General features: G+C 36.6%; 1 protein-coding gene across 1 annotated transcript in view; it reads right to left on the bottom strand.

Annotated features, from left to right (window-relative positions):
- The window catches only part of LOC107572368 (protocadherin-15-like), a 52,587-nt gene that overhangs the window by 3,286 nt on the left and 30,392 nt on the right, over positions 1-18,909 (bottom strand). The window contains exons 5-9 of the mRNA XM_016258804.1: positions 14,421-14,530; positions 11,986-12,126; positions 8,658-8,785; positions 3,692-3,907; positions 1,935-2,023 (exon numbers count right to left, since the gene is read on the bottom strand). Coding sequence (XP_016114290.1) covers positions 1,935-2,023; positions 3,692-3,907; positions 8,658-8,785; positions 11,986-12,126; positions 14,421-14,530 — 684 coding nt within the window. The remainder of the gene's footprint in view (positions 1-1,934; positions 2,024-3,691; positions 3,908-8,657; positions 8,786-11,985; positions 12,127-14,420; positions 14,531-18,909) is intronic.

The raw sequence follows: 18,909 nt of genomic DNA on the forward strand, positions 1-18,909 counted from the left end.
CCCCCCTCCTCACAGCTGCCGAGGTGAAATAAGCACATGGGACAAAAAAGAACAGAAGCTGGAATGATGACTCTACTTGGAGGAAAGGAGCACGGAGCAGGTTTGCTGGGGAAATAGCCTGACAAGAGAGAATGAGGTGGTTTGGGAAAACTCGGGCTGTGAGTTCTGTTATCTCTGTGTGTGTGTGTGTGTGTGTGTGTGTGTGTGTGTGTGTGTGTTCGCGCCTGTGTATATACTAGGAATTTAAATGTGTTTATGTCTTCATATCTGCACTGTAATATCTCAACAGGGATGTCTATTGTGAAAATGAATATTTTGTCATCATTTAAACACGTTGTTCCAGAACTGAATTCATTTATTTCTTCTATGGAACAAGGAGGAGAAATTTTGAAAAAATGTTCATGCTGCTCTTTTCCATATGATGGAAATAAATGAGGATGGGTGATGCTGAACACCAAAAAATGCCATAAAAACATTCTAAAAGCATGACAAAATTTCCTTCATATGACTAATGCGCTATGTTTTTATGGTAACACTTTAGTTTAGGGATCGATTCTCACTATGAACTAGTTGCTTGTTAGCCTGCATATTACTAGAATATTGGCTGTTTATGAGTACTTATAAAGCACATATTAATGCCTTATTCTGCATGACCATACTTTAGATTCCCTAAATCTACCACACACCTAACATAACAACTACACTCTAAAAAAATACAACCCAGCATTGGGTAAAATATGGACAAACCCAGCGATTGGGTTGTTTTGACCCAGCATTTGGGTTACTACCCAGAAGGTTGGGTTAATCATTTAGCCCAACCGCTGGGTCCTTCTATGGAACAAGGAGGAGAAATTCTGAAAAATGTTCATGCTGCTCTTTTCCATATGATGGAAATAAATGAGGATGGGTGATGCTGAACACCAAAAATGCCATAAAAACATCCTAAAAGCATGATAAATGTGCTTCATATGACTAATGCGCTATGTTTTTATGGTAACACTTTAGTTTAGGGATCAATTCTCACTATGAACTAGTTGCTTGTTAGCCTGCATATTACTAGAATATTGGCTGTTTATGAGTACTTATAAAGCACATATTAATGCCTTATTCTGCATGACCATATTTTAGATTCCCTAAATCTACCACACACCTAACATAACAACTACACTCTAAAAAAATACAACCCAGCATTGGGTAAAATATGGACAAACCCAGCGATTGGGTTGTTTTGACCCAGCATTTGGGTTACTACCCAGAAGGTTGGGTTAATCATTTAGCCCAACCGCTGGGTCAAAAGAACCCAATTGCTGGGTTTGTCCATATTTTACCCAGTGCTGGGTTGTATTTAACCCAGCATTTTTTATACCTTACTAGCTATTAATAAGTAGCAAATTAGGAATTTTTTGAAGCAAAGGTCCTAGTTAATAGTTAATGGTGAGAATTGGTCCCCAAACTAAAATGTGACCATTTTATAAAAAAATATATATATTTGCATGAGTTTTGACAATAATTAGGCATCATCGACAAAAGTATTTTCATGTTGCACATTTGATAATATATAAACACAAAATATTAGTGCTGCAGCAATGATTCCAAGTAAATAAATTTCACAATGCTAAAATATATGGCTATATATTATTTTAATTGATAAAAAAGAAAAGGATAAGTGCTATCCCATGGCTGACAGAGGAAAGTGGGGTTTCTGGTTATTCTGTTCTTGCTGCAGATGTCTCACGGTGTGGGTCTGGCTTCTATATAAGAGGGGTTGACCGAATCAAGCAGCCCACTGAATTATCCCCAACATAAACATCTGTACCCGCAGGAGTCAAGTACTCATGCATACATTACAACTTCAAGTGGCTTCTCCTACTGCCATAAGCGTTGTATTGGGGAGTATGTCTGGGTGAAGAGTGTGTTTGTATAGAACACGTTACCCAATCAGCTGATCCTTGTTCTGCTCAACTACAGTGGGCGGCACGTTGGATACGACCACCTGCATGTCCAGCTGGTTAACCACTGACACCTGGGAGAAAAGACAAAAGTAATCTCTGGTTATAAAAGAGAAAATTATAGCATAGAATGAAGGCTCTGAACTGTAACATTTTAAATATATGCTGTTTCTTTGATTGATGAAACTGGGAGACAGGAATGAGTTAAAAAAGGAAACTCAATTAATGGTAAATCTCTGCTTACTGTACATTAGAAATAAAGAACCAGCCAGCAATTTATATATTTGTTTATATACACTTGTGTTGTTATACTGCACTAAAAAACAAAACTCTAGCATCACTTGTTTGCAATGCCACTTTATTGGATATTTTAAATCTAATGCATTGAAAAAGCAATGCAATGAAAATTCTCTCATCATTTACTCACCCTGCTGTCCCAGATGTATATGACTTTCTTTATTTTGTGAAACACAAACTAAGATTTTTAGACAAATAATCAAATCTAAATCGATCTAAAAATCGTGTGGTTTGTGTTAAACCCAAGAAAGAAAGTCAGTATTTAATTCAAGCTCTGAACTTTAAGAGCGGTCTATCTGGCATTAATTAGATGCCCTTACTTCTACATGTTTAACTCGCAGGTTTAAGTGCAGGTTGAAGATATTGAGTTATATTGAGAGATTGATTTATGGGTTTAAATACTGCTGGTGCCCCTCAGCCCACCAAAAAATCAATGCCTCTTTTACATCAGCTTTGGACGTCCTTCAAGAAAGCTTACAGGGACTGTATTTTTCTAATCAAAATCAGCTAACGAAGTTGCTTCTGCTGTAAAATCACATGATGGATTGCATCTCAAGACAGATTACTGCTTTAAACTTTAATCAATCTATTCAAACTGGCTTGGGATTGCGTATTTAAAGTGTGTAATTTCTTTCCTTCTTACAACACCAGAATTGTTCTGATTCTGATGCCACTTAATGATTCTGGTTCCTTGATAAAATTCTATGGTACATAGTTTTCGACAACATATTTTTTAATTTATTATTATTATTATTAGTCTTAATCCAAGTAACATTTATTAAAACAAAATTATGTTCTGGATTTGTATCTTTAACCAGGGGCTTTCAAACTGAGGTCCAGGGCCATAAGGGAGTACTAGGGGGTCCATGGAAAAGTAAAAACAGTGGGTAAAAACAGTAAAAAAACTAATAAAATAAAATAAATAATTAAATACATTAATTGAAGTAAATAGAAATAGACACTATATTAAAATAAATAACAAATAAAAATAGTCATTATTTAAATAAATATAAATATTACAGCTCACAGTATAGTACAATATTGAGTAGAAAAAAATAAATGTAATAAAAATTTCACATTTTTCACAGTATAAATTGAGTCTTTATGCATGGAAATTTATAGCTGCTTTTTAAATTTAAGATGGGGGTCCCTCGCCCAAGAACAATCGTATTTGGGGTCTGTGGCTTAATTACACAGATGTGAATTAAAGTGAAGACATGACTTCAAAGTTAAGTTCAGTGAGTCAGATGTCATATTTATGACTGATTCAGTGAGCAAGGGATCAAACTGATAAATTTATTATTCTTTTTGTGAGACTTTTTGACTGATTCGTTTAAAAGAACCTGCTCAAAAAAGTATTTTTTTTTCACAAATCTGTCATTTGAATGAGAAATAGGCCTACCACCAAAAACACTCAACTTTATGCTGCTTGATCACATACGTACCACCACTTGAGCGCTGCTGCTGAGTCCCACCCCGTAGTCATCGGTAGCAACCACGTCAAATTTGAAGTAGGAGCGCCGCATGTTTCTGTACATGATGGCTGTCTTAATTACTCCTGTGAAGGGCTCAATAACAAAGCCATCTTTGCCGTCAGTAGTTGGGGGGATAATCAGCCTGTACAGCATGGCGCTGTAATTCCCTGTGTCCTTATCCATAGCCTGTCATATACAATAGAGCACAGACATGTCAAAGAGAGGCATAGCCACAAGCTACTTATCACCTACAACACTCAACCTCTGCCTTCGCACGCACTTCCACCTCTGGTCTTTAAGGGGAGCTCCAAGCTCCAATTTCACAGCACCGGCGTCACTTTGGCTCCGTCTCAGCTGAACATTATAGCACTCCACTGCGGTGACAATGATTTATAATGGCTTTTTACAAAGAGAGGGGAACGGGCGGCTCCACGGACAGCAGGGTGCCCCGGACCAGGCAGAGTCATTAACACAAATGAGACTTTTTCCAATATGCCTGTGAGACCGGTTTCAATAAATACAGTAAGTGTGTATTAAAAGCCCTTGCAAACAAAAGGTCCATCTTTTAATTGGTTGTTTAGTGAGATTGAGCGTGGACAGAACGCACGACTCGGCGGCGGAAACCTCTGATCGCCTCTGTGGCGCAGATCTTGAGTTGAAACTGTGAAATTGAATTTGTATTTCCACAATAGTCTCCTTTTCTTTTCTTTCTTTGCGTCTCTATCCCAGATTAAACTCAAGGAACATCAAAAAGGCAATGTTTCTCAAAAGGCCGATATTTTTCCAATATGCATGGAAGACCCGTTTCAATGGGGTCTTTTAATTGGTCATTTAGTGAGGCTGAGTGTGGACACAATGCACAACTCAGAAGTGGAAACCTTTGATTGTCGCTGCGCACAGATCTTGAGTCAAAACTCACAAAAGTCTCTTTCTATTTTCTTTCTTCACGTTTCTACCTTAGATTAAACTCTAGGAACTTCAGAAAGACACTGCTTTCTCAGAAGGCCAATATTTTTCAATATGCCTTGGAGACACATTTCAGTTAATACAGAAAGTGTCTATTAAAGTCCCTTACAAACAAAAGGTCTTTTAGTTGGTCATTTAGCAAAGCTGAGTGTGGACAAAATGCGCAACTGACATAAAACTTTGATTATCACTGTAGTCGAAACTGTGAAAGTGAATTCGCATTTCCACAAAAGACTCTCTCATTTCATAATGTTTCTACCTTAGATTAAACCGGAGGAATATCAGAAAGGCAATGTTTTCTTAGAAGGCCAATGTTTTTTTTTTCTAATAGACTCATCTCACTTAATACATACGTAAGTGTGTATTAGAGGCCCTTGCAAAACAAAAGGTCTGTCTTTTAATTGGTCATTTATCGAGGCGGAGCGTGGACAGAACACGCAACTTGCTGGCGGAAATCTTTGAGTCGAAGCTGTGAAATCGAATCTGTATTTCCACAAAAGTCTCTTTTTTTTTTTTTATTTGTTCTCAGATTAAACTCGAGGGACATCAGAAAGACAATGTTTTCTCAGTAGGCCAATAGATTGCTTAAACTAATTATCAGATCAGGACAGAACAATGGATGCAGGGCTAATCGGAGAAAGCGCTTCCACAACGCAAAGCAGTTCTTTCACAACATCCCTGTCCGTAGGGTTGGCAGAGCTAGGAACGGTTTCAATTTTCACACATTTTTTCCTCCTCAAAACTATTTAAAGAGGGATTTCAAAAGTAGATTAGTCTAATCTACGAACCCCTGAGCTGCTTGAACAAAAATCCATAGTAAGCGATTTCTGCGACAAAATGCGTGATCTTGTATGTCAAGGCAGCATATTTGGACTTTTGCCCGCTGAACTTCATATCTCAGATGTTTCTTCGAGTAAACAGGAGACACTGATGATGGTAATCTGTATTCGCAGTGAATGTGACCCTATAAAACCCTGGACTTCTGCTGCATGGCTTCAGTCTGGGGTCTTGGCTAATAAGGTCTCCTTGAACGAATACAGGACGCCAGGCACCCGATAGCATCGCTGTCGCTGTTCTTTTAGTCTGCACATGAACTTAAGGCAGGGTGAAGCCATATGAGGGACAGCATGTGGCCTGCATGTCTGATTAGAGTAACACTGAGGTAATTACATGGATGATTTTTACAGCTTGTAGTTCTGAGACCAGAAACATACTTACGCAAGTACGTAAATGTAGACGCTTGTGGAATACATTGCAAGTTATATACTATTAAACACTTCTTTGAAGTGAAAAATTAGTATAAATATTAAAGTAAATTAGCCTTCAAGTACATCTGAAGAAAAAAAAATTGTAATTAAAATTAATTATTCAAGACAAGAAAACCGTACTATATAAAAAAAAAGAAGAGAGAGAAACCAATTACAAACAACTGAACAAATAAAAACAACAGAACAAAGACACGATTAATGAAATCAACAGTGCTTGGAGTATGCTGGGTGTTTAAAGGGGTCCTATTATGCTCTTTGGGGGTGTATTGTAATTAAAATTAATTATTCAAGACAAGAAAACCGTACTATATAAAAAAAAGAAGAGAGAGAAACCAATTACAAACAACTGAACAAATAAAAACAACAGAACAAAGACACGATTAATGAAATCAACAGTGCTTGGAGTATGCTGGGTGTTTAAAGGGGTCCTATTATGCTCTTTGGGGGTGTACTAGAACAGGCTCTCATACTAGGTTGTTAGCTTTGTAACTTTGCAGGTCTTTTTTATGCTCAAACAGCAACATTACAAACTAACTAAAGTTGAAAAAGTGAAAAAGCATAATAGGACCCCTTTAACACAAATAAACAGTCTGAAACTGAAAAAGTAATTAAACGGAAAATACAATTATACACCGATACTTAAATTATTGGCAAAGGGGGTTTGTAATTAAAATTAACAATAAAAAGTATTTTTTTTAACTTTTGGCCTAGCTTGTGTATGTTCAACAATGAAACGACTATTAAAAAGTTATCCATCCCGGAGCTATGAGTGTTTTTCTATTTATCTTGTCAATACTGTTGTTTGATTAATATGACTGACACAATAGAGAGTGACAGGTCTATTGTAGAAACATTAGGAATTGTTCTGTTCACTGTTTTCACTAAGAAAAAAATGGCAGAAAAATGCCTTGCAATGTCAATTCATATGTCCATGCAAATTTTATTGAAAAAATGCGCTGATCACTGAAATATCCAATTTATGTTCTGTAAAGCTCGCCTGAGTTAGCAACCGTAACCACATCAGTATTACTGATGCTGTACTGGCATTTCATTACTTACATTTTAGCATCAACTTTATACTATACTGCTACACTCTTAAAAATAAAGGTGCTTCAAAAGGTTCTTCAAGCGATGCCATAGAAGAACCATTTTTGGTTCCACAAAGAACCATTCAGTCAAAGGTTCTTTAAAGAACCATCTCTTTCTTACCTTTTTATAATCTGAAGAACCTTCTTTCACCACAAAGAACCTTTTGTGAAACAGAAAGGTTCTTCAGATGTTAAAGGTACTTTATAGAACCATTTAGACAAAAAGGTTCTTCTATGGCATCGTGAAGCACCTTTATTTTTAAGAGTGTACTTTTGAAATCCCTAGCACTCCCATACACAAGGGGGAAACAAGAGTTACTGTCAAATCTGTGCCATTAAACTGGATTACCAGTTATTATTTACAGTAGGTAGTTAGCCATAAACGTGAAACTTATTCAACTTTTACTATGCCATGACAGGAGTTGACCTGATGAACGCATTGTTTTTTTGCAAATATCTGCTATAGTGCTACACTACAATACTGAGAATGAAACCTGTGTATTATAAATCACACAGAAATGTATAAAAGCATTGGAAAATGTTTAAACTCAAGCTAGAAGTGCCTGTTTACGTACTTGCATAGTGTGTGTTTCAGGCTAAAATAAAGGCTTGAAAACGGTTATGAGTAAGAGATAGAGTTAGTCAGAGAACACAGAAAGACAAAGTAATTGTTAGGCAGAAAAGTACTAGTAAAGACAAAGAAAATAACGATAGAGGAACAGCGTCTGGAAAAGGACGCAGTCCGTGCTCTAAGAGAAAGCCTGGCTGATTTATGAGGATCTTTGATTCATTTTCTTTTCCAGAGTATGCGGTGCCCTTGTCCATGCTTTTGACAGTTGTGTTGAGATCTGTATCAGCGGGCCACCGCAGCCATGACATTTTACAAGCTGTCTCAAGATGATCCAATCTTTCAGAACCCAGCTGGACAGACTTAAGCTCCTCAGTCAAGACCAGCAATCTGATCAACCAGAGAACAACACCTCACACGGACACAGGAACCAACTCACTTCAACCACCAGCACAGAGGAAAACTAGAATAACACATCCCCTTTTCAGTGATGAATTCCCATCGTTTTTTCATTCCAGTCATTTAAAAATCATTCTGATTCAGACCAGTTCACTACTGAATCATTCAGGCCAATTTGGGCATCTCTTTAATTCAAAAGAATGACGTTTTTTTGAACAAGTTTTTTCTCTATGCAAGAGCAATAGCAAACTTGCTAAGTTGTTAAGCTGATATTCACAAAATACACGACTTTTACAATTTGATTAATATCCATGACTTTTCCAGGCCAGGAAAACACACTTTTAAAACTCCCTGATATTTCAGGTCTTCCATGACCGTGACAATGGTTGATTTCCTCCTGTTGAAGAACTGAATTATTATTCAGCACTGTGCAGCTTTGCTCTCTGAATTGCTTCCACTGGTGCTGGACTGACATTTTATCACACGTGTAGGAACCCGTCAATTAAATTACAATTTGCTTTTTATCCTGCTCCTGACATTCTGATGCAATACGCATCACTTAGTGAACAAATCCGTGGCTTATCCATGGGAGTGCTATCTGAAGCCTCGTGGATAGAGTTACAATCCTGCGGGAGAAGACACTTTACCTGGACCTGTAAAACAGAGGTGAAGGTCTTGGCATCCTCTGCAACCCCACCGAGGTAAAAGGGCTTAGTGAACTCAGGAGGATGGTCGTTCTCATCCTGCACATCGATGAAGACCTTTGCGGTGTTGCCTGAAAGAAAAAAAACTAAATATAAAATGTTGATCAAATGAAGTGAGGACGTATAAGGCATACAGAACATCCAAGAACATGTCATAGCATGTCTCTGATCTTTTTTTTATTACAAAAGTTATATACAAACCAGTGAAATTTTTGTGATTTCGTATTTTGATTGACATTTAATAAACATCAAAATAATATTTTGATCAGCGGAAGAGATAGACCTTTTCTTCTGTATTGAAACATACATCAGAGTCAAAACGATTATCGAAAAAGAAAGGAGGCAGATCTGAATGTGAGCTTGCAGTCAATTGTAAGATTAGCAGAGTTTAATCGGACTAAATGATTGGAGAATGACACTGTTTCATCAGATGATGTCATTTTTGATTAACATTTATTTACATGTATTAGTATCATTATCATTTAAATGAATCGTTCACAGTAAGATCCATTATATGCATTTAGAAAATAGGGTGACTTTCCATTTCATGCCGACTTTAAGCTTGACAAATGCAGTCAACACAACAGTAATTTGATTTTTTTTTTAAATGTCTTAATTAAAACATAGCTTTTAACTCCAATGAAGTAAATATCAATTCAACAAATGTCAAAAATGATGATATTTTTGTATGATTTCTCATTTCAGAGGTAATAAAACTAGCATTAAAAGTTTTAAACTATTCACGTGTTTAAAACTACCTATTTTTCATGCCAGTCCTCAAAACATGCCTCGAAGCTATTACAATCAAATTCAGGAGATCATCAAAACTCTGCTCTTCACACTCCGTTTTGCACATCTAAGCTGCTGAAGTACATTTCTATATGGAGCACAGCATTTCTTCATCAAGTCCTTCAAGACTATCATCTGTCACTTCTCAAAGTAAAAGGCAGAGTCATATTTTGTGGGGGTATGAGAGCAACAACACGATTTATCATCTGACAGACTTCAGCGCTCATGCCAAGGGGTTTCCAGAACCTTCTGCTCATTTCTGCACAGTCACTCCGAGTGGAGTGCTGAAGCATCACAGCGCAGAGCAGAAAGGGAATCCTTAACCACTGGACAGCAATAAATCCAACAACAATGAATAACAATAGGAAATTAACCACCTGAAAACATAAAGGAAGTGTTTTAAATAATATACTGACTTTTTGCAATGCTTTTGTCTGCTACTACAATGTAAAGTCTTAAAATTTTCTTCATTTGGAGACTTTTCTCAGCGAGATATTGATCTATGAAAACATTATGATTAATTTGATGAATTAACCGGCATACTATGCAATTAATTTAATGACAATTTTAAATCAATTCACAACCCTCATATGCGTATGACTACTCCATCTAGATAGTCATGAGACCCATGAGGTCTTATTTAAAACAATGACTTAGCAGCTCTCGCAAGCACACTGACAAGATATAATTAATTAAAACTTGCATTAAACAATCAATAAAATCCACTAAGCTGACAGACTGACTGGACGCAACTAATCTTTTGATTTTACCACCAGGTTTGCGTACTTGGTATATTAAAGGAGAAAAAAGAAATCAATATCCATAACTGTCTAATCTGGTTAATCATGAATGCTTTTCTCAAATAATGATTTTCCATAATCGACTCCACATGGAAAAGATGGACAAGCAGCCGCCCATCCCCCATGTTAACGGAACGCGAGATGACAGGAAGTAATTTACACATTTTTATTACACTGAGATGACATGCTGGAAAGGAGGCGTTTTATTCACTCCAAATTAAAAAGCAAAAACACTCTGAACAAGCTTTTAAGCCACATAAAATGTCCCAGGGTCAAAAGCAGACCCATACGGAATGTTCTTTATTTTGGATAATTTGACTGATGTGTTCAGAAATGTGTTCTAAGGCTACGTCCACATGAAGCCAGAGCTTTCCCTATTCTATCTACCCCCCTCCTCATCTCAAGAAATATCTGCGTCCACACGAAACCACAAAACCGACACAAAACGATGTAGTATACATGCCAGACCAGTATGTGGCGCTGTAATTCTGCCACAGAGATACACTAAAAACGGAGAAGACTTGGACCATGCGCATAAACCTTGAACGCTGTATACAAACGAACATGGAACAATACTTTTATTAATCCGTGTTAATGTTAGTTAATAAAAAGACAATCGTTCAGTGTTTGTTCATGTTTTTGTTGCTGTTATGTGACGTAGCGGTGTCTGACTAGGGGCGAGACGTGGGCTGATGACGTCATAGTTTCAGAAAATATACGGATTCGTTGTCCACATGAAAACGCAAGGGCGGTGTTTTCAGATTTATCCACTCTGGAACCCGGTTTCAAAAAATATCGGTTTCACTCACCCAAAACGCCGGATCCGTGTGGACGAAACGCCTACACGATACAAAATGTATGCGTATACAGCTAAACGAGTCTCCGTGTGGACAGGGCCTTAAATTCCTTTTAACACATTTGATGGTTAAATCTGTTCTGAATTTGAGTTTAGTTATCATTTTTGCGTAAAAGGGTAAAGGGCAGTTCACACAAAGAACAATAAATGTAAAGATAACTATAACTATATTAGCGTCCACACCAACAGATAATAAAATTCTGTTTATTATAAGCATGAGCTGCAGTTTTGTCATCTGACAATTTAAAGGTGCACTAAGCGATTTTTGCCAAGCACCGATTGAAAGCACCGAAACAAACACGCCCATACCCCAACAGGACCTCGCCCCTATTTTTATATTTCCGCCCCACACGTACGCACACAACCCTGGCATAACCACGGTTGCGGAAACAAGCGAAGATGACACACAAGCGTATTCAAACAAAAGCCAACACGGATAAGTTGTGTGAAACAAAGCAAAATCAACGTTACTCACCTATCAAGAAGAAACAATGCAACCTTGGTGTACGATTCGAGCCCTTGAGTTTCTCTCCACCGCTGAAAAGCTGCTCTGATATTTACGCGGGTCCTACCTCTTGCTTGGTCATCGTAACCCTTCTTTTTAATGTTTTCCTCTTTTTTTATCTTCCATTTCTCTCTATCTATAATCAATCTGCTAGTATCCGTCCTGTGCACTCAAACTGAGCGCTCTCTTCTCACTATCATAACAAGACACGCCCCTTACTGCTGATTGGCTACAAGTGTGTTTCGTTAACGTTATAGTTGTAGTGTTAACTTCTCATAGAGATTCATAGTTATCCATGGTATGAACAGGCATTAAACTCACTTTTGGATGGGGCTCGTAGGTTGGATGACACCACCCTCATGGAGTCGGCTTCCACACGGAGGACGTAACTGCTGTTGCTCTCGTAGTCCAGTGGCTTGGCAGTGCTGATAACTCCAGTGATGTTGTTCACAATGAATTCACCTGTGGCAACAGGAGAAAGACAGCAGGTTTGTTTAATTGCTATTGTACAACAGCTTCACACTGAGATAACACACAGAGTCAAAATTATGCATTTGTAACCTTACATATTTATTATAGAGTGGGAATATTGAATGTCCGGAAAAAATAAAAATAAAAATAAAATCCTTTGTGATTGTGTAGTACAGATTGCAGAAATAATATACTTTAAAATAACATAGGCCTACTTAAGTCTAAATTGAATTGAATGTTTTTTGGATGCTTAATTGCATGTTATTTATAATTAATTTACAATGTGTTGTAGTTTAAATTTGTATTAAATGCAATTAGTCCTACTTAAGAGTGCTTTTTGACCCACTTAAGTACATCTCTATATGTAAATTCATAACTACTTTTGTTGTTGAAATATGGTAAAAGTGTACTGCCGAATACTGACACACATTTATAATAAACTAAAATATACTTTTGTATATTAAAAATTACACTTTTTTTAAATGGAGTCGCAATTTAGTACATTTAAAACATATTAACTTGTTCATTTGTATTAAATGCCAAGTTCTGTCATGAAACTCTAGATGGCACAGGCTGATGGGTTGTTAACGCAAACTGATGATATTCACAGCATTAAACTACTAGGCACATGCTGATTGGTTCATGTTGCATATGCAGCCAATGAGCTTACTGCTTTACGTTTAAAGGGCTGGTTAGCGTTCACTAGAGAATTTCACAGCACACTTTCAGAGTTCCTCCGAAACCATCCACCTTCCCCAGCTCCACCTGTATAAATCTGTTATGGGTTATTTTATATGCTATTCATGAGGCAGGGGTATGGCTTAAATACTGACAGCACGTATCGGCGTATGTATTTGCAGTAGCTAGTTCCTGTACTTATAATTATACAATAATCTACAAGAATAGCAATAGCCTACAGCAGCAGCAGATCTATTTCATCAAGACCAAATACATTAACATTGTCATATCCATTACCATGCTAAAATCTTCAGAAAGTTGTAAACTAAGTGTAATACAAAACACTACAGTTAAAAGTACTTTAGTATGCTAATCATATAAGTGAACTTCTTTAAAAGCACAACAAAAGATTAAAACAAGGTTTTAAAATGTAGTTTAAACTTTTATTTTGGCTTTTTTACAAAGTACACTTTTTTAGTGTGCTAAGAAACACATAGTCATTGAAGTGTACTTTAAGTACACTAAAATAGTCCTATATTTAATTAATAAATTGATTACCTGCAAACACACATTCAGAAGTACACATTCAGTACGGTTAAGCTTCTGGGATGAAATGAAGTACCTTTCATTTTTAAAGCATTCTCTAGATTGTATTCACTGGATTATCCAAAATAGGGATTACCATATGATTCTTTACTATATAACTAATTTTCCCCATTGCATTTACAGGGGTCAAATAACTATATTGTCAGCTATACCTTTACCATAATATGACATTACTCAATCAGTAATTCTTGGCCTGGCTAAGTCTAGGTCTTACAACTCATCCCTTCCCCGCTTCCGTGTAGCGTATCGTTAATGCACTTAGCTATATTGGGATTTCAGGTCCAGAGTGCACTACCCACCTCTTGAGTCTCATTAACATTCATAAAGGATTAGCTCTGATCTTGGGTGATGTCATCGCATTAAGCGCCTTGGATCCAGGCGGTTTGAAGGGTGGAATGATTACCTTATTCTTCCTGGATTTTTATAGTTTGCACTAATGAAAACAGGCCTTTGATTACCTATCTACGCTTCTTGATTCTGCCTAATGAGAATGTACCGAAACGATTTCCCCATCGCTTTAAACCCGCGCCAGATGTATTCAAATGTGATTTCGGCTGAACACATTCTGAACAGAGAGGATTTAATCACGCACACCTCCCTCTTCCTGCTTTCGCTTGCTCTCCGATGACACACGGCAACAGGAAGTGCGCTCCTTCAAACGAAACCTTCTCTCTCACTGAGCTTTTGATAACTTGCAGCTGACAGCCACCTAAGAAACACCGTCTAGGAGTCTGCGGGCTGTCATTATCCAGAGCTTGATGTCTTACAAACTATAATTTATTACAATACAATAATATCCAGCTCATAAAACACCAGTGTGACATTTCCCGCAATCTTGTCTTTTGTTTTTTTTTCCTTGAGGAGGGAATAAACCGTAGTCTGGTTGAACTATACTCTTGTATGTATGAGAAATTCCAGTGATGGTTTAATTGCATGCACTTTCTGCATAATTTTAGCACCTTATGCTCTAAACAAATTATGCAAATCTGGTTAGCGCTCACCGCCCTCATTTCCATCGATGATGGAGTAGACGATGGTCTGGTTTATGGCTGCCGCCAAGATGACTCCTGCGATCGTTCCCACAGGGGCATTTTCGCTGACCGGAGAGAACCTGCACATACAAAGTGCACTGCATTAATGATAAATCACAAATCATACACAATAAAACAGTGATTCTGGTGGGTCATGGCACCGATATATACTGGGAATGTAAAAGTAAAATAGAGCAAAAGTAACTCTTTAAAAGGGGTCATATGATGCGATTTCAAGTTTTCCTTTCTGTATGACCCCTTTAAACTTTGGGGTCAGTAAGTAAGTATTCATTTATTTGTTTGAATGAATTATTTAGCAAGGATGCATTATATTGACCAAAAGTGACAGTAAAGACCTTTATAATGTTACAAAAGATTTTTATTTAAAATAATTCACAAACATATAAAGCAGAATATTGTTTTATTTAACATTGATAATAAGAAATATTTCTTGAGCAGAAAATTAGCATATTAAATTGATTTCTGAAGGTTTCTGATGACTAAAAATAATGACTGCTGAAAATTCAGCTGTGCCATCACAGGGATAAATTATATTTTAAAATATATTAAGACAGAAAACATTCCATTTTAAATTGTAATAATTTTGTACAATATTACTGTTTTTACTACATTTTTTAATCAAATAAATGCAGACTTGGTGAGCATAAAATACTTTTCATAAAATACATTTAAAAAACATTAAAAAATCGTAACAATCCCAAACTAGTGCCTATTAAAACTGTACTAATTAATTATGTAAAGAAACGAAGAACAATAAATAAATAAACAAACAAATAAATTCTGTATAAACTGTATATGCATTTTTTTTTTTGTATTTCCTAGAATCTAACCCATGACCTTGGCATTGCTAACTCTTTACTATTTGAGCTACAGGCAATGTTTAAAAATACAGTACAAAAGCCTGAGGGTAAGAAAGCTTGGCCATGGGCATTCAAAACCGTGCATTACAAGAACCGCTGAAATTGCAAAAAGTGCAAATAAATGAATTGACTGACAATCTAAATGCTGCATTTTTTGCTGCTTGATATAAATGCACAGTAGGCTATTCAGCACTATCAAACTGAATTAATATAGGTATAGGTCTATACATATAGGTCTGACAGAGAATCAATGGACAGACAGCATGATTACTTCACATTCTTAAATCAGGCGGTCAGCTTACCCGTTTCATTTTATAAAACAAACTCAATTAATTTGAGCTGTTAAGGATTCCAGTTTATAATTACCAAGACAAAATTCACAGGAATTTAATCAATCAAGAAGTTAACTGGATCACAGTGTTAATTGGGCATCCTGCACAGTTGCTAAACTAAGCAGAATAAAGAGTGTTAATGGAAAGCAAGCGTGGGAGTGAGCAGATCTTTACCTCAGATAAACCCAACAGCCGAACTGATCCATAATGAAACATATGTTCGAAATCAGCTGTCGCTTTCCAAGCACAACATACAACATTACACTTCAAATCATATGTTGGAACCAGTGGGTGAGAAAAGCATGATTTGGACTATTGACAAATAATCATTTTGAAAGATTAAGGAGTCACGGTGGCTTTCAGAGACAGTGTGACACTTTTTCCTTCTGTATTAACATTCACTTCATGTAATTTTAGCACAAGTAGGCAGTGCTAGTTTGGGATCAGTTGTAGCGGTATTTGGCCATACAATATTGGGTTCGGGCACCAGGGGTAAAAACCATACCAGTGATTAGTTCAGTTACGATGTAAACCAGCACTATAATATGTATTATTAAATCAAGACAAGCAACAACCAGGCAATAAGTTGTAACTCATGTCTATTCAACTTCAGCTCAGTTCATTATACACAGTCCAAAAGGTGAACAAGCAAACAAACAACAACAAACAAAAAAACAACAATAGTTCCAGGCCAAGGAACATTTACTGTACCTTACACATTCATAACAATGGGTGAATTATTTCAGAGTAGATAAGTATATGTCCACAAAGTAATGACCAAACTCCAAATTAACTAAATAAACCTTATGAGAACATAAAGCATTTATTTTAGAAAAATGAAAACAAAAAAAACCCTCTAACTTTTCAGATTTTAATCCATCCACATTACAATACGCCTCAACATATGCACATTATAGTAGACTTCAATATATGCATGTTATCGTAGACTTCCGCACTTGCACATTATAGTAGACTTCAATATATGCACATTATAGACTTCCACACTTGCACATCACTGACGACTGTCACACATATACTGTATATCTATGTCATTAAAGACCATGTTTTCAAAGCAAAACTGCAAAAACAGTTTTCAATACTGATAATAATAAGAAATGTTTCTTGAGCATATTAGAATCAGCATATTAGAATGATTTTTAAAAGATCAAGTGACACTAAAGACTAGAGCAATGATACTGAAAATTCAACTTGGTCATGACAAGAAAAAACACATTTGAAAATATATTAAAAAATAGCAAACAAGCTATTTTAAATGACTGTCACACATATACTGTATATCTATGTCATTAAAGACCATGTTTTCAAAGCAAAACTGCAAAAACAGTTTTCAACACTGATAATAATAAGAAATGTTTCTTGAGCATATTAGAATCAGCATATTAGAATGATTTTTAAAAGATCACGTGACACTAAAGACTGGAGCAATGATACTGAAAATTCAACTTGGTCATGACAAGAAAAAACACATTTGAAAATATATTAAAAAATAGCAAACAAGCTATTTTAAATGGTATTAATATTTCTCAATATTACCGTATCACATGAATGCAGCCTTGATGCACTTCATGTTAATGTTTGTTTTTAAATAGCTTATTAAATCTACTAAAGTTAACCAGCCAAAGGCAGCGAGGTTTTTTAAAATTCTTTTTCATGTCAATATTGTTGTTAATATTCCTTAATTACCAATTTTGTATGTGTGCAAACTAAAAGGCCTCTGGTAAATTCCTGCATGTCTTTTTATTTTAAACCAATATTAGTTATTAAAGCAGCATACATTAGATTTTGGAGTCTGGGTCACAGGAAGAAGAAAAACAATTTAGAATTAGAAAATAGAATTTATATTTCAAAATGTTATGTATAATTCAATGTGTTACTTGACAATTGTTTGTAATTAATTGTGAAATTTACTAGCAGTTACAAGTGTAAATTGTTTCTCCACATTTATTTTTTCATAGTATCTCTGCACGCTATGGACCATGCGTTCAGCACACATTGTTTTATGGAAACTTAAAATGTTGTTGAAATATTCAGCCTTGCAAGGACATAGGCTTAGATTCAAAATCTTAAACCCCATTCACTGCCATTATAAAGCTTGGAGGAGCAAGGATATATATATTTTTTTACATAACTCCGATTGTATTCGTCTGAAAGAAGTGAGGGTGAGTAAATCGTGGGGTCATTTTCATTTTTGGGTACTATCCCTTTAACAATTGACAGTACACTCTAAAAAATGCTGGGTTAAATCCAACCCAGTGCTGGGTAAAATAGGGACAAACCCAGTAATTGGGTTGTTTTGACCCAGGGTTTCAGCACTGGGTTGGATTTAACCCAGCATTTTTTAGAGAGAGACAAACTGAACCTCACTGTCCTCACAACCTCACAAGTCTGCTGCTTTTCAAAACCAAGAGCATATAAAGAGAGAGGTGAAAATCTCCAAGTCAGAACAAGTGTTTTCTCCTATCGAATTCAACAACTCGGACAAAACACCTTCAAGGACACTTTGAATACAAAAGCTAATAATCCCGTCACAGAATCGGCTGTTCAATGTTTTGCTTTTTCGTACATTGTGATGCTCACGCTCGGCTTGGTGACGAGGCAACCTTCATCCTGGTTTTGGAGTACTTGAGAGTTAGAGACAAACTGAACCTCACTGTCCTCACAACCTCACAAGTCTGCTGCTTTTCAAAACCAAGAGCATATAAAGAGAGAGGTGAAAAGCTCCAAGTCAGAACAAGTGTTTTCTCCTATCGAATTCAACAACTCGGACAAAACACCTTCAAGGACACTTTGAATACAAAAGCTAATAATCCCGTCACAGAATCGGCTGTTCAATGTTTTGCTTTTTCGTACATTGTGATGCTCACGCTCGGCTTGGTGACGAGGCAACCTTCATCCTGGTTTTGGAGTACTTGAGAGTTTGCTGTACACAGGCTTACAGGGTGATTTGTCTCCCCTGGGCTGCGGCATGGAAGATACACAGGCTTTTGTTATTCAGAAAGATGACAGAGTACCTTACATATAATCCTTGAATATGCACATCGACATGTTCTTCCTGTATGGCGTCGTCCTATTGCTCGGTGCACGGTGTGCTGTGCTTGCAGATAATAGAGAAAAAAACACTCTTGTACTTTGGCGCTCTTGCTGTTTTGACAGCGCTCTAATGGTCACTCCACACAAGCACATGCTCAAGTGTTCGACACTAATGAGGTCCACTGAGCCGGCAAA

The sequence above is a fragment of the Sinocyclocheilus grahami genome, unplaced genomic scaffold, assembly GCF_001515645.1.
Source record: "Sinocyclocheilus grahami isolate Dianchi unplaced genomic scaffold, SAMN03320097.WGS_v1.1 scaffold1739.1, whole genome shotgun sequence".
NCBI lineage: Eukaryota > Metazoa > Chordata > Actinopteri > Cypriniformes > Cyprinidae > Sinocyclocheilus > Sinocyclocheilus grahami.